This window comes from Mus caroli, chromosome 2 (assembly GCF_900094665.2).
Source record: "Mus caroli chromosome 2, CAROLI_EIJ_v1.1, whole genome shotgun sequence".
NCBI classification, from domain to species: domain Eukaryota; kingdom Metazoa; phylum Chordata; class Mammalia; order Rodentia; family Muridae; genus Mus; species Mus caroli.
In genome coordinates, this window is record NC_034571.1 from 30099776 (window position 1) to 30123162 (window position 23387).

At 39.9% G+C, this 23387-nt stretch overlaps 1 protein-coding gene across 2 annotated transcripts in view; it reads right to left on the bottom strand.

Annotated features, from left to right (window-relative positions):
• Positions 1-23387, bottom strand: part of Pbx3 (PBX homeobox 3) — a 195143-nt gene that overhangs the window by 22515 nt on the left and 149241 nt on the right. For both annotated transcript variants that reach the window (XM_029474112.1, XM_021185105.2), the window contains exons 4-5: positions 15874-16064; positions 7808-7943 (exon numbers count right to left, since the gene is read on the bottom strand). In XM_029474112.1, coding sequence (XP_029329972.1) covers positions 7808-7943; positions 15874-16064 — 327 coding nt within the window. The remainder of the gene's footprint in view (positions 1-7807; positions 7944-15873; positions 16065-23387) is intronic.

The following is a 23387-nucleotide window of genomic DNA, read 5'->3' on the forward strand; positions in this document are numbered from 1 at the left end:
TTTAGTGACAGCTTCATCTCCACGAGGATACAAAATAGGAGCTTTTAGAATAGAAGGTCTGTCGCCTTTTAAAACAGTATGAAAGAACCTCTATAACACAATAGCAGCCATTTTCCTCCAAGCTGTTTCTGGTCTATCTATGGTACACTTACAGCCGAAAACCATTCTTGCTGGTGTCTGCTGCCAAAGCAACTGAAAAGGCCTTTATGGACAGCTGAAACAGATATGGTAATTTGATAGTCATCTTTTCCCCCCCTGCTTTAATAATTACTTTAACGGGCTGCTTCTTGTTTTTAATAGATTTTTTTAATAAGGAAATCTTACTTACAAATTTTAATTAGCTTACTCAATATTCACTGCTTTGGAGTAAGTAGTTTAATGAGTAAGAGACCTCAGACTACTAACTAGCCCAGCTTCTTCACAGCAGCTTAGGGGAAGGATGCAGCCCTCCCGAGAGCCTAGTCTGTACACACCAGCCAGACTCTTGCCTGGACGCCTGGGATACAGGAACCATACTGCCACTGGCAGGGAAAACAATCCACTTTCTTCCTCTGTACTGAGCATCTCTACCCCAGTTCCACCACTCACGAAGGCCTGAAATAGTCCTTGTCAAATCGTTCTCTGAACCTTAGACTCCTTATCTGGAAGGAACAGGTCAATGTTGTTTGTGCTGGGCTGTTAACAGACAGGTCCTGTGTGCACCAACTTTGGAATGTTGGTTAAGAACATGAATGAAGAAATGAATCTAATGTCACTTAACTTCTACTATTTCTGGTTCTCTTCTGCTTTAAAAAAAATCAATTTTTTCATTACAGTACTTTTCAGTATGGCAGCAGTGAAGTATAAGTTAACATTTTTCATTCTAAAAACACCTAACTGAAAAGATAGATTCAAAATCAGAATCAGGAGAACAATGGAGACTTTGTGTCTTAGAAACTTGAATAATCCACGCAAGTTAGCTCTACTCCAAAAGTAAAAGAATATTAATATCCGCTCCACTAATTAAGAAAATGTGACAACTTAAGTATGAGTCTAGGTGCACGTGAAATTTGCAATAACAGCTTTGAGACTCTTCAGGTTACTGTGTGAAAGGGAACCCCAGCTTCTCAGTTGAACTGAGCCTCAGAACAGGAGACTTGATCCTGGTCCAGCTGAATTCTCCACTGAGGACTTGCATTTACAGCACACTACCATGTATTAATGGCAGGCTGCTATGGCTTTCATCTCCACTCTCCTACCCACTTATGTTTTTACATATGAGCTTTGAGAGCTACAGCACAGACACTTAATATGTTCAAGAAGAAATTCTTACTTTTTTCTCTGAAACGTTTCTCCTAAATCCTTCCCTATTGTTCCTAACGACAACTCTATACGCAAGATTCTCAGGATAAAATGTCATCCATACTGACTTTCCCTCACCTCCTGTCAGAAGCCCTGTTGGCTGTACTTTCACAGTGAATCCAGAACCCAGCCCAGTTCATCACCTCTGCACTGACACCCCGGCCTAAGCCACTATCATCTTCTGCGTGCATTGCTACAGCTGGTGTCAGCTTCTCCTCACCCCTATGATCTGTTTTCAATCAGTCACCATGGCAATCCTGTTAGAACACAGATAATTCTGTTGCTCCTGCTTATCACCTGACTTGGTGTAAAAGCTGCAGCCTTCCCCACTGCCCAGCAGCCATCTGGACACGTGGCCTCTTTAGTAGCTTCCTTTACTCCTCCTTTAAGCAGGCTGCTTCCACCTGAGGTTTCCCATGCTGTGTCCTCTGCTAAAGAGTTCCTCACCAACTGTGCATATAGTGTCCATGTCTCCAACTCTACCAAGTTCTTTTCTTTCCTTCACCTAGTAAGCAGAACATCTTCTAAACCCATGTTCTCCTTCCTTAATTTTTCTCCATAGCATCTATCATTTTCTAACTTGTTATCCTTCCTTCATTTACCTCTTGTTATATTTTCCCACAAAATCTTATGTAATCTCAAGAGCAGGTTTATTGTCACAGTGCATGTTAACTTGGGTGATGTGAAAAATACTCATAGAGAAAGAAGCACACATTCTAGGTATGGAGCATGATGGATTTTGATAACATGAACACAGCCAGGAACTCTACACTCAGAATAGAAGTCCTTCCCCAATTACTACTCCCTCAAAGGCAACTGCCGTCCTCACTTCCAGCACCTAAGGGTAACATGGCCTTTTTCTGAGTCTGTTACAAATGGAATTATGAGTCTAGCATTATGCAGATACACAAAGCTATAGTGAATTTTTAGTGTTGAATCCAGTTATGCATAAATAAATCACACCATTCCAGACATTCGCACTGTCTTGGCTGTAGGACTACCACTGCCACAGATATTCTACTATGAATCTTGTGGCAAATATCCATACATATTTCTATTAGGTAAGGCTAAGAACCAATTGAACACTGATAAAGACTCCACTCTGGCTTCTAACACAGATCCACCTGTCTCGCTTCCTGAGTGCTAGGACTAGGAGTGTACACCACCAAACCTAGCTTTCTTAACTTACATGTAGGTTTACAATGAATGATACTTAAGTCAGTCCCTGTAAACTCACAGTTCAAATGCAAACATGCATTAATCCTGCTGAAATGCTTTGGATATTCCTTCCTGATCCCTCTTCTCACTCTTCCTTTGGTCAGTCTCCTTGTTGTATTTGACCATGTGTCTCTACCCCTGATGTCACTGAGGATGGCCATGCACTATGTATGATCTGCAATTTGCATTTTCACTTGATGTGATATTTCTAGGCCACACTGGAATTAACACACACTAAAATTCATCCTTCCATGGCTGTAAGGTGTGCCATTATGGGAATCCACTGTTTATCCATCTTTTTAGGAAAGTGGATAACTGTGTAGTGTTACCAACAATACTCTTGCACTGCTTCAATATACCTTTTAGGTGAGAGGATTTCCAGGGCATTTTCATATAGATGTGAAACTGTGGGTTGACTGACCTGGGCATTTCTTACATGAATACAATGACCTGACCCCTGGTAGGAAACAGCCCCCACCCCCATCCCCCACCCCCATCCCCTGCTGCTGCACACAGGCTTAGAACCCTGGGCATGGTTCAACTTGACTTTTTGCCAGTCTATGAAGTGTAAAATGTTGCTTCATTGTAGTTTTTCAACTACACTTTCCAGATTGCTACTGAGAATGGGGATGTTTTCATCTGACTGAGCCCTTGTATATTTTATGGCATCACTGAGGTCTTTTCCCCACTTTTTAAATTGGTCGCCTCTGGGCAGACGTGGAGATTGCACTGCTTCTTCTTTACTAATTTACAGGAATTCCTCGTATAATGTGATTGCACATGTGGGTTGCCATGCCTGGCTCCTATTATTCTTAAGTATTAAAATATTTGAAGTAATAATAAAATTTCAGTTTTATATGTGTGATCAAAAATTATATTGTTAGGATAGGTGTGGTGACTCAAGCCTTTACTCCCAACACTTCAGAGGCAAGAGATAGGCAGATCTCTGTGAGTTTGAGGCGAGCCTGGTCTACAGAGCAAGTTCCAGGGCAACCAGGAATACACAGAGAAACTCTTGAAAAACAAACAAACAACAACAACAAACTGTATTGTTCTTCTTATGTCTTTAGTATTTTAAGGTAGATTTATATAATCTCTGATGTCTAAATTTAACTGTTTTTCAGTATAATTTCTACTTTAGGGCACATTGTTCTCTTTTCAGAACAGATGATCTGTCAGAGCTGAAACAAAAATTCTTTGTTAAGGTCTAGAGACACCTTAGTGTTCAGTGGTTAAGAGCACTAGTTGTTCTTCCAGAGGAACCAGGTTTGACGCTCATCACCTACAAGGTCTGTCTGTAATTCTAGTTTCTAAGGAATCTGATGGCCTCTTCTGGCCATGCATGTACATGATACACAGACACACATGCAGGCAAACACCCATATAAAATGAAAACATTTAAATTATTTGCTTTCATTTCTCATGAACTTGAACTAAAAACTATAAGGATAGAAATCAATGTGTTTAACCAAATAACCATTTCATCCACTTCAGAGATATAGGAAGAGGGATTTGCATGGGAGGTTAATTTTTTAGACAGGAAGTAGGTGAATTCAGAAAGCTGTCATAATTTAAATGGATACATATACTGACTGCTGGGAGTCTCTGCTGGATGGGACAAGATTAGGAAGCATGTCTTAAGACAGATGAGTATCTCTGTCTATATTATTTCTGGGTCTCCACCCTTTTCTCAAAACTTTCAAAACAAACTGTAGAAAATAAGTGGTGCAGCCAGGTGTGAGGGAGAATGTCCATAGACCCAACTACTAGGAAGATGGAAACACGGGGACCATTGTACCCACAAATATGAGTAAGGCCTAGGCAAGATAGGAAGACTTAATTTCAAATAAAGACAAGAGGCAGAAAAGCCCGGTATGAACCATCAAGCAGTTCAGTGGGTAAAGGAACTTGATACCATGGTTGACAACCTGAGTTTGGTTTGTGGAACCTACGTCAGAGAAAGAACTAACTCTGTGCATGTGCTAGTGCACACTGTATACCCATGCCCCCTCACACACAGAAACAAACATATGGTTAAAAAAAAAAGTTAGGGACATGCAAACTTTATATGCCCCAGTACAGGGGAACGCCAGGGCCAAAAAATCGGAATGGGTGGGTAGGGAAGTAGGGGGGAGGGTATGGGGGACTTTTGGGATAGCATTGGAAATGTAATTGAGGAAAATACGTAATAAAAAAAAATTAAAAAAAAAAAAGTTAGGTGTGATGACAAATGCTTGAAATCCCCACAAGGAGGTACTGGCAGGGGGCAGCAGCAAGTGCCAGTCAGGCCAGGCCACGCTGAGGAATGCTGTTTCAGCACTTCTCAAAGCATAGAAACAAATGCAAATGAATACACTAAACAGTGTTTTAAAACACTTGTTAAGTGTGTTCCCAGTACCTTTAGAAGTGAAATCTCTTGACAGAACAGCCAGAAGAAAACCTTTTATTGCTAATTCCACAAGCATATATTGAATATGTCCTAGAACTACATCTAAATTGCTATATACTAAAGATATATATATATAAAAACTGGATTATAGAGCTCTTGAAAAGGATATAATGTATGCTATTCCCCAGTGTCAAATATATTATTAAAAGTTAAAAACAAAGAGTGGGAGCAGAAAAACACATTAAAGGATCCACAACATTCAGGCAGGAAAGCAGACCTGGCTGTCAGCTGGCTCAGCACATGAGTCCTTTCACTGGGGTTTGGGGACATACACTGTGCTGTTTAATCTTATGCTCGGCTTGGCTGGGTTTAGAGTCGCCTACATACAAGTTATACCCTGAGACTATCTATGAGGTCATTTCCAGAGAATAAAAGACACAATGGGGATCAAAGTTCAATTCACAATCCAACCTACAGCCACACACTCCCACCACCAGGCCTCCCTGCCATGAAGGTCTGTATCCTCAAACTGTGATCACAATTAGCCCTTCTTCCTTTCTGCTGCCCCGGTAAGGTATTTAGTCAGAACAAGATCACCTCAAGCATCCAAATCCCAGAAAGCCCATCTCATATCCAAACACTGTTACTTTGCTCATTCTGGAACTCAGCACATTGCACTCAGTGTTTCAAGTGGAAGTCAGTGCTGCACAGTCTGTACAGAGGCATCTTCTATTAAATATAACTTTGTACATGGCAATCCAAATCAACTACATCCTATTCAAAACTACATCCTCCAGGCAATCCCAGAGACTGAAGTTCTGTTCCTACAATCCAGGAGGAAGCAAAGACACAACTCCTGAAAGTTGTCCTCTCATTTCTGCACACAAAATTGCATGTGTGTGCCTGCAAATACATTAAATAAAATACTTTAAAAAGAAACTGGGCAGGAAACAAATTACACCACAATTTAATAAGCGAAGGAAATTAAGCTTTGAATGAAATCCTAATTATAAGTCAAAGTTGCTCTGGACACAATATTAAAGCAAAAATTTTAAAAAGCAGCCTAGGATTAGGAGTGGTGGCCCCAGGCCTATAATCCCAGCAGTATGGAGGCAGAGGCAGGCAGATCTTAGTGAGTTAGTTCTAGGCCAGCCAGGCTATACATTGAGACCCTATCTCAAAACAAATAAACAAAACCAACAACAAAACAAAATCGGTGTAAAATCAGAGTGTTATTTTCTCTTAAATAACAATCACATAGACATTAATATTGGAATCCAAAGGGATTTTTTTTTTTATGTCTGGGGTTCATGCGTATAGAAGGAATATATGTATTATATGTCAAGATGTAGTAGTCTGAATAAGAATGGTCCCTCTAGACTCCTGTTTGAATGTCTGGTCCCCAGTTGGTGGAAACTGTTCAGGAAGGATTAGGATTTGATTGAGGGGCTGGAGAGACGGCTCAGTGATTAAGAGCACTGACTGATCTTCCAGAGGTGCTGAGTTCAATTCCCAGCAACTACACAGTGGCTCACAACCATCTGTAATGGGATCTGATGCCCTTTTCTGGTGTGTCTGAAGACAGCAACAGTGAACTCATATACATAAAAAAATATACACACACACACACACACACACACATATATATATATATATATATATATATATATATAAAGGATTCTATTAAGGATTCAATTCTATTCAACATTGAACTTTTAGGAGAGTTAGATTTTCTTTAAGCTCTACATTGCAGGACTGGTTCTTATATTACCACTGTTCATTTCCAACAGAAGCATGGCTTATATGGCAAACTATTTTTTAAAAAGTGAAAATTTGAATTCAGTATATTATTGAATTTAGGTAATTTCAGTTATATATTTACTGTTATCCTTCAGTCAGTACAGCAGGGTGTGCCCCAGAATCCCTCAGGGAACAGCAACATCCAAAGATGTTCAAGTTACATAAGCAGAGTATTTGTATTTCGCCTACACAGATCCTCCTGAACACTGAAGTCATCTCCATAGTACTTATAACATCTAACTCATTACAGTAATATTTAGCAAATAATCACAAAGCTATAACTGTTGGCACAGATGCACTGTTTTTCAATGGATACCGGAAGAATGTATGTTCTTAAATTAATTAATGATTTATTTTATACATATATTAGTGTTTTGCTTAGATATGTGTCTGTGCACCAAGTGCCTATGCACATCAGAAGAGGGCAGTGGATCCCCTGGGACTGGAATTACAGATGGTTGTGAACTGTCCTATGGGTGACAGGAACTAAACTGAAGTCCTCTGGAAGAGCAGCAAGTGCTCTCAACTGTTGAGCTATCTCTCCAGCCTTGAGGAAGACTATATTAGTATCTTGACCTACAATAAAATGAGTAACAAGGAAGAAAGCAAAGAAATCCACAGAATCCCAACACTGCAGCACAGCTATCTACACACAACTCTGAGCTCCTTCTTTAGGCTCTCACTGAAGAGTTCAATTAATTTCCTTTCAGCAACAAAATATAAATTGGTTTCTTATTGAAGCGGCTTTGGGTGAGTTATGCGGGTAAAGGAAACAGGGGTACAGGAGAGTGACTGAAGTATCAACCGTGCCTCTTCCTGTGGCACACTTACCTGTCAGAAGCAGACTGACACTGAGGCCTGGAAGGTGGACAGAATCTTCACTCCTTATCCTTCATGTTTGTAAAACATCACTTAAGCTTTAAATTCTCACATTAAATAATGCTAATATGGAGATTATTAAAATGGCTTCTCTGAAGATGACTGTTTGGCTGTGACAGCAGATGAAGCCCTGGCACAGGTGTCCTGCATCCCAGAGACCACAGCTTGGTGGGTCCTCACCTGTGATACTGTGATGCTGCATTTCTTGGCCAGCTCCTCTTTGGCTTCTTCACTGGGGTAGGGGTTGCTGAGGTGTGAGTAAAAATATTCATTCAAGATTTCCGTAGCCTGTTTACTGAAGTTACGCCTTTTCCGTCTATGAGAAAAGCAGGGAGGAAAAAGTGAGTCACAAGTATAATTAGCATCAGCTAAAGAGACAAATAATTAAGATTAGATAAAAGAAAGTGGGCGTCCACTTCTTCTCTATGAGAGCTATGTGAGACTTCGGGAAGCCTCTGGCATGGCCTGGCCCTCTCTAAGGTATTGCATCACGAAGGAAAGTGTAACAATGTGAAGCACAGTTCATCTCATTCTACATCCAAAAAAAGGTTTATCCAAAACTTAATGTATTGTAGGTGTTACATAAAGACATACCGGGAATGAAACAAACATGCTCTAAGGAACTTACAGGCACCTGCAGCTCAGAACGAGACTAGAAAGGAATTAAATAAAAACACAGGCTGGGGCGCAGTTGGGTGGTACATGCCGTTAATCCCAATACACAGGAGGCAGAGGCAACATCTCTGTGAGTTTGAAGCTAACCTGGTCTACTTAATAAATTCCAGGCTAGCCAAGGCTATATAGTCTAAACATGTCTGAATCCCCTCTCCCCCAGAACCCCACAGAAGTTAGTAGGTTTGCAGCACAGTGACCATACAAAGTATCATGAAGAAAAAGTGTGAGGTGAAATGACTGTGTAACAGGGACACAGGACACAGGTCACAGACTCAGGAAAGAACTCCTTGAGGAAATCAATCCAAGATCCAGAAATGTATAGGAATTAGATGAAGAGGAGAGGTAAATAGGAGTGGGCAGAGGAAATGACCCTGAGATACACAACAACTCTGTTAGTTTAAAGGGTTTGAAGAGGCTCAGAAAAAGCTAGGGAACACAGGAGATGGTCTGAAGGAAAGGCAAGTTTGGGGCAGAGAGGCTGTGCACCTCCCAAGCTGACTCAGCTTTTAGTCTCAGTGTAACAAGAAGCTGTTGAGGCTTCAAGTTTTCTTGTTATTGTTGTTGTTTAAATATTTTACATTTGCTTATTTAATGTGTGTGCATGCATATGTGTATGTGTATGCATGATATATGTATGGAGGCATTTGTGTGGTATTCAGAAGACAACTTGTGGGATCTGGTTCTATTCTTCCACCAAGTAGGTTCCAGGATGCAAATTTAGGCCATCAAGCTCCATATCAAGAATTTTAACCCACAGAGCCTTCTCACTGACCCCACTTTCATATATTTCTGATTTGTTTGTTTTTTAAGACAGGGTCTAGCCTTGTGACCTAGAGCTTTCTATATAGACTTGCTGGCTTCAAACTCAGAGATCTGCCTGCCTTCTGATCCTGAGTGCTGAGACTATATGCTTGTGCCAGTTTCCATGTTTTTAGTGGTCATTCTGACATGGAAAACAGTTGGAAGAGGGCACAAAAGGAAATGCAGAGACGATGAAGATCTGGCATCACTAGTCAAGCCGGAGGTGATGGTAAGACAGAACACAGCAAAAGCCATAGAAATAAGATTCAAGATCCAACTGCCTGGACTTCAGTACACGTTTCTCACAAAGGAATGAAAAGAGGAATATATTTGCTGTTTTAGCTAGAGGGGTGTGTGTGTGGCAAATCTCAGAAAACCAAATATTTATTAACAACATATTTTGAGTAGCAAAAACATTGCTTATATTTGGTGGTTATTATTTCTGTTTTGAAGAATTCCAGCTTGAAAATGAACATCTGTCAGATTTCACTTTAGATTAGCTACTCCGTGACTGGAAAACGCCTTCCCTAGATAATTCTCTCAGTACTTGCTTCCAAATCATCTTAATGACTTTCTCAACTGTGATATTCTGCACTCAGGAAAGTAAGTGTATGTGTGACCAGACCTGCTGGTTACCATGATATTATGAACATAGCAGGTTGGGTACAACCTGGCCAGTACAACACTCAGTCAAAGGCGCAATTAATGTAGGTTAGATCAAAGCATCACAGGTTTCTGTCCTGAGCTTTCTTAATTTTAATAGCATTGGGAAATGAAACCATTGCATTCTCAGGGTGACTAAAATGAAAGGGATTTGATGATGAAATGGGTAAAGGAAGAAGAATAAGAAAAAGGGTAGACGAGAAACCCACAGAAAAGAATTCATATTTTGCCGGGTGGTGGTGGCGCATGCTTTTAATCCCAGCACTTGGGAGGCAGAGGCAGGTGGATTTCTGAGTTCGAGGCCAGCCTAGTCTACAAAGTGAGTTCCAGGACAGCCAGGGCTATACAGAGAAACCCTGTCTCGAAAAAACAAAAACAAAAACAAAAACAAAAACAAAAGAATTCATATTTTTCAGGAATCACATGTGGCCTGAAAATAAAGACTGTGGTCTGACCTCCTCACAGGTACCTCTTGCTGAGTAGAGAGTGAGGTAATGAGGTAAGCAGGGTAGGAAAGGTCCAGAATTGATACTGAACATGTCAAACTGAATGCATTCTCTATCAAGAGCACACAGGAATGACTTGCACATAAAAACCCACTTTTGCAGCTATATGTGGAAACTTGAAGACAGCCATGCCAGGCCCCTCTGTTAGAAGACAGCAATGCGCTGCCACTGAATGATGGCTACCTCAGATACCTAGCTGTCTGCTCTAATCCTCCTCATACCCCATAGTTAGCCCTTCCACTCAACTCTACTGCATGACTACAACATGGAGCTCAAGGACAAGGCCAGGGTTTATGGGAGTAAATGACAGGTAGGCATTTGTTTGGGCAATGGGAACAGTAAAGGAAGGAATAGAAGGAAATATCTAGAAAGTAAAGTTTGACTCAAAATTTTTGTTGAGAGAACAGATTAAAATGCAATGTCAACTTAGCTCTGCATGAATTATGACATGGGAGAAGCAGCCACACAAGTTTGTTCCTGAATGCTTTACACTGACTGTCTACAAGCTCATCTAATTATCAAGAAAACATGAGCATGGTCTTCTGGAAAGGCACACTGAGCAAGGGCTTGCCTGTCTGGATAGGTGTGTAGGCCTGGAGCACAACCAGCTTGCTTCTTGGCATAGAGGAGTCACTCAGAGCCCAACACAAGCAAAGGACTGAAATTCACGGTCTGCATTCACTGGAAGGTGTAGGACAAAGGATGGTCCTATAGAAAATTTCCACTAAGCATATCTCCTTGGTTTTTCTGCTCCAGGGTGCCACACTTTAAATGGCTATGCCTTAGGCCATGTGCACTGTCCATCAGTCTCAAGGTTGTGTGTCCCAGCACCACCAGTGGGATTGGGGGTTGGAGGGGCAGGTTTGAGTGGGGGCATGCTCTGCTCCCAGATCTGCCATCCTCTCCTTCTAGTTCTGCTCATTCAAGGTCATAGCATACTTACTTTGTGGAAGAAAGAGAAATCATTTAGGTATCTATGTTATAAGTGCAGTTATATAAAAACTAAACATGCTTGCTAACAATAACAGCAAAGCAGTCACAGGGAAGAACAGATGTATTAGCACAGAGTCCCAGCTGATGTACATTCTAAATATCTTTCTTATTCTTTTTTATTAGATCAAATTTGGTAATACAAATTAACCATTGCTTCTGGATGTCCCCTCTCAAACTCTGATACCAGTTATTAAAAGTATCAGAAGTCATTCATGTGACCAGAATACTTTGTATGAAATTCTCAAAAAAGCAAGCAAAAATATTAAATCAAACAATCAAAACCTGTGGTGGATGGGGCTGGAGAAATGGCTCAGCAGGTAACAGCACTTGTGCACTTGCTGCTGGTTGAGAGGACACAGGTTCAGTTCCCAGCATCCATCAGACTCACAATCTTCCAAAACTCCAGCTCCAGAGGACCTGACATCCTCTTCTGGACTCCACAGAGACTGCATGTGTATTAAAAGAAAAGCACCTGCCCAGGACACATGGCCCAGGACACCTGAAGACCAAGTTCTCAGCACAAAGGAGATTTATTTGTCCTAGGTAGACAATGGACAGGGAACAAGAGACAAGGACAGGAGATAGAGGATGAGGGAAGGAAACAAGGGAGAGTAAGCAGGGGTATTTGTCCCAGAGGACAAAGGACTGCCTCTGGATAGAGGAGACTCACATGACCTATAGGAAAATGGCAGTTTATAAAGGTAAAGAGGAAAACCCCATGTTAGAATGAGGTGATTAATTTTAATTGGGCATGTTAATTAGGTGAGCCAATGGGGGTTTTTGATTGCTGGAGACTTCAACACTGTGATAAGTGGACCTTGGTAATCAGTATCAAGGGGGAGGAAGTAGCCAAATAAGGAAATAGACCTTGGTGGCTAGCATTAAGAATGTAATCTAGGGCTGGTGAGATGGCTCAGTGGGTAAGAGTACCCGACTGCTCTTCCGAAGGTCCAGAGTTCAAATCCCAGCAACCACATGGTGGCTCACAACCATCCGTAACGAGATCTGGCGCCCTCTTCCGGAGTGTCTGAAGACAGCTACAGTGTACTTACATATAATAAATAAATAAATCTTTAAAAAAAATAAAATAAAAAAAAAAGAATGTAATCTAACAGTTTTTAGCAAGGCAGGGAATAAGGAAGAAAGGCAAGACCTGTTAGAGTCATGTTTACAAGCTGGCTAGAGTCCCTTCATGTATCCTGCATGTACATCACGTGCGCACACACATACAGAAACACACAAGTAAATATGTAAAAACCTTTAAAAAATGAAAATATATGCCCACATGTACAAACCATATTCAGATATATGCATATACACATAATAAAAATAAAAATAAAATCTTTTAAATAAGCCCTTTTAAAATTTAAGTTTATAAGAACTTAACTGTGCTAATGAAAGTGAATTTTTATTACAATTTAAAAGACACCCCCCCTTTTTTTTTTTGAAAATAGGACAAGTCACAGTCATTTATGGAAAAAAAGTATGTCACATTTTCAAATATAACTGTGTAGCATTTTTCCCTTGGTATATTTCTAATAAAGTATCTTTAAAATAAAAAGTAGGCATTCATGTGGCCCATCAATCAATTAGGTTTTCTAATTGATGACATATAAAGAGAAGGCTTTTGCTGTCATTTTAACTTTCAATGACTCTGTGGCCTATAGGGGGGCTGCGGAGGGGGTGTCATCTCATGAAAAGCTGCTAGAAAACAGAGTAAAAAACAAACATTCATTTTTGAGACGTAATCCATAGAAGATAATTAAAAAGTTAAAAGATCAAGTATTGAATAGTTTCCCTTTCTATCCAGTTCTCTTTCCCAGGATTTTCCATCCTAGTGCAATCGCGGTATCACCAAACGGAATACTATTCGATGGTATTGTTTGCCTGCTTATCCATCTCCTCGAGTAGAATGCAAGCCTAAATGGGTACATACATTTACTTGTCTGGTTAGCCGTATGTCCCACAGCAAAGTAAGTAGCTGAAGAAGGGAGAAAGGAAGGGTTGGGGAGCAAGCTATAATTCAAACTAGTGAGAATAATTAAAATGCTCAAACACAAGCTAATGGATCTAGGAGTGATGGTACACATTTTGAATGCCAGCACCGAGAGGCAGATGCAAGCAGATCTCTGAGTTCGAGGTCACTCTAGTCTACAAAGAAAGTTCCAGGCAGCCAGAGAGACACCGTCTCAAAACAAACAAATGAAAAAACATTAAAACATTCGCAATGCTTTTTAAAAACAAAAACAAAACAAACAAACAAAAAAACCTGGAATTGTTGAAATCTTTTATCCCTCTCTCTCTTCTAGTTTATGCATTTTCCAAACTCTGTGCGATGATCTTGGGATTTTAAAACTAGAAATAATAGTAAACCTTAAATCTGTCAAGTGTGGTGACATTTGCCTGTAATCCCAATGCCTCTGGAGTCTGAAGCAACGGAGATTATATTTCAACATAACCACTTTTAAAGGGGCTGAGCATGTAGCTCACTGGAACAAAGCTTGCCTGTCATGTATAAGACCCTGTGTTCCATCCTCAGTACAAAACAGAAAATCCGCCAGGTGGTGGTGGCACACGCCTTTAATCCCAGCACTTGGGAGACAGAGGTAGGCGGATTTCTGAGTTCGAGGCCAGCCTAGTCTACAGAGTGAGTTCAGCCAGGACTGCACAGAGAAACCCTGTCTCAAAAAAACCAAAACCAAAACCAAACCAAACAAAACAAAACAAAAAACCCAAAACCAGAAAATCCAACACTGAAGATCTTCACAACAACAAAGAACAGGCCATAGTCATTGAGCCTTAGACTCCAGGAAAAAGAGTGTACTGCACCCCACAAACCAACAGGCTACCACAGTTTTAAGCAAAGCATCAGAACACCACAGTGGTACTAAGGGCAAGATGATAAAAATGAGCTGTGGGGACTGAGCCGGTGGACAGACAGGTCTGCACAAGGGTCGTGTTAGCTTATGTACAAAAGGATCAATGGGAACCACTAGTCCAAGAGAGGAAAGCAAAAATCTAGTACAAAAGACACCTCCCAAAAAGATTGAGATTCTTGTTGACTAGTTCAGCAGGGCCAGGGGCTCCAAAATTTTGCTTAATTAGGAAATAGTATAAAATTAGGTGGAAAGGTCTCCTGCTTGAATCTTACACAGGTCTGACATACCCTTAGTTTTCTAGCTGAAACAACGGCTCATATTGTGTTAATATTCTGGGATCTACATAAAAATGATGGCTTCTGTCAGAATCTAAGAAGAGAAGAAAACAAGATAGAAAGAGAAATTCTTTTCCAAAGCTGGACTGACCCCTGGCTTGAGAAATGCCCCAGAGGCATCTTCACAGTCAGTCCGTACTAAGTCCTTGACAGCTCTTCTGCGTCATTCCATAGGTCACCATAGACAATTAAGTACCACATCTGATCTGTTACCTCACTCCACACGGGGACACTAGCATGCTTTCTCACTTAGCCTGACAGAGACTAGTGTTTTATGGTAATGTGATCAATCAGGCAGAGCTGTGTCTCTAGACTATCACCGTCTCAGGTGTTTTCAGACAGTAGACATGAGCAGAGTAAATGTTCAATTCTTAGAGGGGCTGGAGAGATGGCTTAGCAGTTAAGAGCAAAATACCTGGTTGCCAGTTCCCAGCACCCACATGGTGGCTCACAACAGTCCCCAACAGTCCAGAGGGCCTGATGCCTTCTTCTGACTGTCATGAGCTCTTGCACACATTGGTACACAGAAAGACATGCAGGCAAAACACCCCAAATGAAAAAATAAAAATAATCTTTAAAAAAATCATTTAAAACAAACCACTATTAGTTTCATTAAAAACAAAAACAACAACAACAACAACAAAAAAAAAAAAAAAAAAAACCTACCATCAACAAAAACAAAACCAACACTGCCTTGATGTCAGAATGGAAAGGATGTAGTTAGTCCCAAAGCCTTAGCAGCACTAACCCACTCATTTTCAGTCACTCAGTTGGCAGCTACCTAGCTATACTTCCAGTATAAATGCAGTTATATAAAAACTAAACATGCTTGCTGACAATAACAGCAAAGCAGTCACAGGGAAGAACAGATGTGTTAGCACAGAGTCCCGGCTGATGTACATTCTAAATATCTTTCTTATTCTTTTTTATTAGATCAAATTTGATAATACAAATTAACCATTGCTTCTGGATGCCCCCTCTCAAACTCTGATACCAGTTATTAAAAGTATCAGAAGTCATTCATGTGACCAGAAGAGCAAAAATATTAAATCAAACAATCAAAACCTGTGGTGGATGGGGCTGGAGAAATGGCTCAGCAGGTAACAGCACTTGTGTACTTGCTGCTGGTTGAGAGGACACAGGTTCAGTTCCCAGCATCCATCAGACTCACAATCTTCCAAAACTCCAGCTCCAGAGGACCTGACATCCTCCAGGAATAGAAAAGGCTGCTCTGACGCATGGGTAGCAAGAGGTGGATCACCCATCTACTCACAAAAAGGAGGTCATATAACTAAAGTAATGAAGGCTCTAAGACTGGCCAGCCAGTTTCTCTGGAAACAACCTATGCGGAGTGAAGGGGAAAAATCATGCAGACAATTCGTGGCTTCACATACCTGGCATCAAGGAACCTTGATCTCAAAATCATAACTGCTTCACACGTGCTTTGCTTGAGCTGCATCTGAATGGAACTAAATTTCCGATGGATGATGCCCACCATCCTTTCAATCTCTTTCGGGGAAATGGGACGTGTTCTACTCTGTTCTCGGAGAAGGTTCATCACATGTGTTGTGAATTCATTACATGCCTATAAACGGGAAAAAAAATTACCCCTTAGGAAACTGAAACTTTGTATTATCTCACCCAGACATTCACCCATCTGAATTTCCACTTCACTTGCAATGGCCAGCAGCACTATGCAGTGAGTAGGGAGAGTGTGAACCAAGAAGCCAAGAAGGTACTGGTGGTATGGTTAAAACAGCAAGATTTCTGAAACTGAGTGGCCAGACATGCAAGGGACCAGACCCTGAATCCCCTTCTCACCTGGCCCTGCTCCACTTACAGATGTTTCCCAATGGAATGCACTGGAGGCTATCTCCTATCAAGTGCATGCTCATGGCTAATACTAAATATCTTCTATTTTCTCCAGGGTGTTGTGCTACTGCAGGATCATGAAGTTAAAACCTTTCCAGAGATACCAAGAACACAGAAATGAGTAAGAGCTGGCCTTCAGAGATCAGATGCAATATTATTTACCACATAAACCAGTGTAAAAGCCAATAGAAGGATGGGTACGAAGTGTTCTGCTAATTCCAAAGAAGGAGTAGTACCATCCAGAAGCTTTGTGGTGGAAGGGCAAAGGGGTGTTTACAGATAAAAACAGGTGAGATCACAAGCATAGCATCCTAGTGATATAACAGGTTGAATTCAGAGGAGCAATGACAGAGAGAACAGGAGGAGAAAGAAGGGATTCCTGTTTTGTTTTGTTTGGTAAATCCACTAGCACAGGGATTCTGGCCTGAGTAAGCACACAGCTTTTTAAAGCAAGCATTCTAATAACATCAGTTTGGTTATTTATCGTGCAGGCCCCCATAAAACAAATCAGTTCTTCAAGGGAGAGGCAGAGGAAACCAAGAATCCAAGCTGAGTCTGAAACGTTTTAGCTAGCACCCCTCAGAGACCATCTCCTTCAGTTGCCCTACTGAAGTCCATGTCCAGCACTGTGTAAGAGGGTCTGCACTGAGTCCAGCACTTCCTCAGTGAATAAACAGCTGTCTACGCTCTGAATAAAGAGCACCTGGCATCTCAAGGCTGTAGGAAAACACATTCTGAAGCTGTGATAACGTTCACCTCCCTCAACACTGCTCATGAGAGCAATGTTTCTTAACTGCTCACTGAACTTAATCAAACTTTCCTACACATACTCTAGGAAGAATAGTAAGTCTTTTTTTTTTTTTTTTTTTTTTTGAAGACAGGGTTTCTCTGTGCAGCCCTGATGTCCTGGAACTCACTCTGTAGACCAGGCTGGCCTCGAACTCAGCAATTCACCTTCCTCTGCCTTCCAAGTGCTGGGATTAAAGGTGTGGGCCACCACGCCCAGCAAGAATAGTAAATCTTGCTCACCACTCATTTGAAGCACGTCCCAAATGTTTTAAATTGTGAGAATTTGTTCTTTGTGAGTAGTGACTGAGTTACAGGGTTCTTCAGAGTCAGATTGTACAGGACCCACTGCAGACAGCCAATAAACACCTACAGGCTGATAGGCTTTTGTACCACAAGTCAAGAGTGACAGTAAGACTGGTTAACATCCATAAGCCCAGCACCCTGAACCCATAATCAAAGGCATCTGAATTGCAGCCCTGGGAGAGGATAAGACTTAGGAAGTTAGATAGTCTCTCCTGAAACTGTGTGCAGTTGTGTATTTCTGAGTTGTGTATTTCTGGTTTGTTTCCGTTTTAGAATCTAAGATAGTCTATAAAATTGAAAAGGCCAGTAGTTATTGTCCTAACATTCAGTAATTTCTAATAAACAGTAAAATATTAAGGATTTCTGTAGATTAAATACAGTTCTTAGGCTGGGCATGGTAGTGCATGCCTTTAATTTCAGCATTCAGATGAGGCAGATCTCCCTGAGTTTGAAGTAGCCTGGTCTACAAAGTGAATTCCAGGCTAGCTTGGGTTACAAAGAGAGGCACTGCCTCAGAAAGGAATAAAAAAAACCAACAAAAGAGTCTTTCTATCTTTAAGAAAACCAAATTTTAAAAAGTAAATTAAGATTTACAGGCTACATCATCAACTTGGATTTACACCAAGCAGAAAGCAAGTGGCCATGTGGTCAAGAAAGACATGTATATATTTTCTCCTGTACGTTCCCTAAGGGAATGCTTATAATGTTTCTAAATCGTATAATATGACAACCTCAGCCTCTAGTTTTCTCATAAGTAAAATGAAAAATGTTGAACTATTTCTCACAGGATTAGCGAATTCTATAGTTCCATAGAATGTTAACAGATGGTCCAAAGGTACAGTATGTTTGGAAAGTGATGAGCTAACTGAAGCTGTGAAATATATTTTTGCAGGGCTCCTGGGTGTTTCTATGCCGACATATGTGCACACTAAATCCCTAAGGACAGCCTTTCTAACTTTACTCATAATTGGCCGCAAGACTTCGTATCTTGGGAACAGTGCTTCTCAATAAAACATAGAGTGAGCCACAAGGGGTTTTATTCTTCATAAGCCAACATTTAAAAAACGGGGTAAAATTAACTTTAATGATATATCTTATTCAAACAACTCATGAATAACATTTCAATACCAATGCTTTAAAACTGTCATTGAGGTATTCATATTCTTTTCTGTACACTTTCAATCCCAACTTGGACCAGCCTAACTTAACATACTTCACTAGCTACCTGTGGCTAATGGCTCCTGACTATTGCATGGGGATGCACAGAGTTAGACCATTTTGTGGAACGATGAGCTTGGTAATCTTTGACTCATCAGACAGACAACAAAGAAATATCACAACCACACTGTCACATAAACACATTGGCCATTCTTGTTCTGGAACATTCTTGGTGAAAATTACAGATGGTCCATCTTATTACATCTTAGCCTTCAAGCATGTCTACTATTCCACATGACAAAGGGCAAGTACGCAGAACACACTTCTGCATACCAAAGAGTGACTAACTCAAGAAAAGCCATTGTATGGCTAAAATCAGTTTGCACACTTTTTTTTATAAGTAAACAGATAAATCATTATTATTTAGAGTTGGACATTTGTCTGTTTTCTCAAAAATGAATCAAGTCAGTCAGGCAATCCATCACGTAGAACTAAACAGCTTACAGAATTTGAACCAATGATAAAATATTAGTTTTCAAATGAAAATTTCGATTTCTGAAACCTGTGACCTTGACAATTTCCCTGGAGACTGACAGTGTGGACATGGGTGTGTGTGTGTGTGTGTGTGTGTGTCTATTTTCATAGTGTATAATACTGATGTGTATTATACACATAAGATATCCCAATACAGTGATATAATACTTCTAAAATAATCAATGCACTATACTACAAAAGCATGCATAAGGAGAAAATACAAATAGACTAGTGGGTTCCCACCGAACAGAGCACGTGCTCATTCATACAGTTTCAGATTACCCCCTGTCATGTTTGGGTGGATGAAAGAGGATATCCACAATTTTCTGAAAAGGCCACTGATATCTAGCTATCGCTCCTCTCTTCCAATGTGTAAGCCCAGAAATCCCTTCTAAACTTCAACTGTATGACAACTGATTGATTAGGGGAGTGAATGCACGAATAAAGCTCACCTCACCCATGCCTAAGATTAGTGTCTGCAAGAGGTAGAAGCAATGTTCTTCTCAGAAATGTTTGAAGGGGTTTTTGTTGTTGTTGGCTTTTTTTTTTTTAAAGTCAGGGTCTCACTATCTCACCCAGGCAATACTTGCTGTTAATTTTTAAAATGATGAATGAAGACTTGATTTTTCCTACTATAATAAATGTTGATAGAATCTACCAAAAGCTTCCAAGGGGTGGGGGTCTTCAGAAGTTTTAAAAGTCTAAGTCCTGCAAATGCACACTGAGAACTGTGTGACTGGAGTATAAACGGGGTTCTAGTGTTCTCACCGCACTCTGCAGATTTCTGTAAACCTGTTTATACATTATGGTTGCGGGGTTTATGTCACTGTAAGTAATTCAAGGCATTATGAAAATGATCCTTGAAATATTAGCTCTCTTTGTTCTTGTTTGAATTTTACCCTCTCCAGGATGAATATTTTCTTTGTGGTTCCTAATAGGCATCTAGAGACTCCCAGGAAAGAAAAAGAAAAAGGTTAAAAGAAAAAAAAATGCATTTAAAAACTCATAATTTCCAAAAACATTTGCTGAACGTCTCACAACTTATTAAACGAAGCCAACTATGAATGAAAATGCTGATGAGCAATTTGGCATTAGCCCAGCACTCAGAGAACTCAGAGCTTTTCTTAAAGCCAGTAGTTCATACATGATTAATTAGAACATCTCATTTATGTGTGTGCACTTTAGCTCATTACTCTAAGTAAAATTCGTTAAGTATTTACATTTAGATAATTAAAATCTGGGTACACCCTTAAGAAAGATGCATACACTTTAGACAAAGTGATATTTTTTCCCTACACCACCGAAAGTAAATTACAGCCTCATTTTCGGCATCATCTGTACTGGCTTCAGAGGAAAGCACAGCAGTGCCTCATCATCTACTCTTTAAAAAGGTGTACTTTCATAAAAGTGAATAACAGAGTGGGTGCCCAAATGACTACAGAGCTGTTAGGAAAGTTCACCCAAACATATGCTAGTCCTGATGCTCACACTGCACTCACCCCACAGACGTCCATGCGCCTTCCTGCATCCAAGACAACATCATGAATAGAGACACTTTTCATCATTTTAGTTTGCCAGGTGGAATTATCAGTTAAAAACTTGCTAGTAAATATTTGTAATATAAATGCAAATTTACCTTGATTAACTAGAATATTTAGGAAAAGGAGTTTTGATTTTTTTGAACTTTCTGATGAGAATATTAGCAGAACCTCCTATTTCTTTCAATCTATCCACTAAAAAGTAGGATGAATTTCTGGGTTTTAAAATATACACTATATTGATGCATTTTACATAACCATGAAAAGTTTCATCTGATAAAATATTTTAACCAATCCTCCTTATAAGTTCTTTCCCACATAATTTACTCCTTTCTCTTTAGAAAACAGAAACCAACTGATAACCTAGGATTTAAAATATTTAGATTCTAGATAATGTTCTGGTAATATTTTTTAGTTGGTAAAACTGTCTCCTTGACATCCAAATATATTTGATTTATATGCAAAACTAAAGTTTTCAGTGGTTCTTGCAAATTTTTTGATGGCGCTTTTTTCAGTTGAAAATCATTCTGTTCCTTTAAATTCATATAATTGAATATAAAACTGTAAGATCAGATAGAGGACAAACAAATTTTAAAGAAATATTTTTAAACAGTTTGGTGATCAATTCTAAAAACTGAATCAGTCTAGTAAGATTAGTGTTGGCAACAGTTCCTACAACTCTAAAACCTGCTTTTGATGAACAAACTCTCTCTTAAAAGTAGATGCGATGCCTGTCAGGTGTGATTTGCATGCTTATAGTCCTAATTACTTCCAAATTGAAACAGAAGATTCACTGAACCCAAGAATTTGAGCCCAGCCTCAAGAGCACAGTGAGACCCCATTACAAACAGTAGTTGCCCTAAAGTCTGATTTCAACTATTCAGTTTCTAAATGCTTTGATCACCTCATATGACCTTACTCTAATGTTAAAGATTTTCATATTCATTGAATGCTCACGAAATCTACAAATTCTTATCTGAGGATAAAAGTTAACATTAAAAGATCTTGTATAAGCCAGCTGGAATGAGATCAATATACAGCCAACCAACCAGTAAACTCACTTAGAGAAAAAGAGAAGAATATGCAAATTTCCTTCCAAGCAAGAAAAACCTTGGCATGAAAGCTAGTGGGTAAAACTTGGCTGCATATGCTGGCATATGCCTGTAATCTCAGCTGCTCAGAAGGCTGAAGCCAGAGGATCACAAGTTCAAGGGCAGCCTTGGTAACTCAGCTAGTCTTAATACAAAGTCACAGGGGCTAGAGTAGAACACTTGTTCAGCACATCTGAAACCTTAAAGCAAGGCACTTCCCCTGAAGCAAGAGGTGAAAAGAGCCTAGCTAGAGAGACTGAAATATAAAACTTACACCAGCTAGTGCCTTCGTTTATCTACATAGCTATTAGGAAAGGCAAAGTGGAACGAGGCATTTGTGGTAACACAGCAATATATCAGCACCTTTTTTGCCACTACCACAAATTAAACCTAGGACTACATACCCGCTGAAGGGATTCTTCACTGAGCTACATCCTCCAGTGGTAACATCAGCATTTTTAACCTGATAAAATTCCTTTAAAAGCAAAGGTGATTTTTGCCAGCAAATTTAAATATATAACTTAGGGATAGTCCAAAACCACAAATATAGCCTTCACTTTGACTTAAATTCTTCCACCCTCCATTTCCCAGGAGTCTCCAGTTCTTCGTAGCCTTTTGCTACTGTAAACAGTACCTGGATTTGAGTGCATTCAGTTCTGTCTGGTTCTAGTGCTTTAGCGGATTTGGGATGAATTCAAGGAGCAGGTTTCTAGTTGCTTAAGAAAGGTTGGGAACCTTACAATATTTTTGCCTTCAGCAAAAATGTATTTCAATATAATTATAGTGGATAGCTTTCAATGTGTCATCTCTATTATAGCAGCTGTAAATTACAGCATGAATTGCCTGTATACAAGCATTTCTTCTGCTACAAGCAGAGTGGAAAAGCTGCATTGAGCATGATATATCTTTTCCTCTTCAACTGAGGACAAACACTGAGGTCAAATTTCATTTGCAAAACCAGTGTGTCCATTCTCTTTTGGTAGCAAGGTAGAGAAACCAAGAAAGCACAGCTCATCTGAGGGCTTCAGTTCTTAAAAACCAGACTCATTAGCACCCATGGCTTATGTTCATTCAGAATTCATCTATTCTAACATTTGGGCCTCTAGTCGTAGGTCCATATTTGAAAAATGCAGTAAAGGTATTTTCTAAGAATTGTAGCTAATCAAGAAGATGGAGGCTTGTCTCTCAACAAAAAGAAAGCAATAAACTCAAGATGAAGTATTGCAAGGTGTTTGCTGAAAGCCTTGGAAAATTATCATATCCCAACTAGGTGTCAGATCAATGAGACCAAAGTAGAATGGTATTGTTTCCTGCTGAATGATGCTGAATATTAAAAAACCTTCACTGTAACACACAACCAGTATGTAATATTTCAGAAACATTTATAACTTAAGTTGGATGATTATCCCAAAAATCATTAAATTTCCAAATCTATGAAATAGAGATACAAGATCAAAGAACATTTTCTGGAGGGGAAAAGAATAGAATTCTACAGATAATCCATGCCTAATATGTAAAGCTGAACCTTGTAGCTCAGATTTGATTTTGCTCCTGCTGTAGCTTGCTCAGCTGTGACTGTGGCTGTGCTTGTAACTTGTAAGGTTCTTTAATTTACTGCAGTGG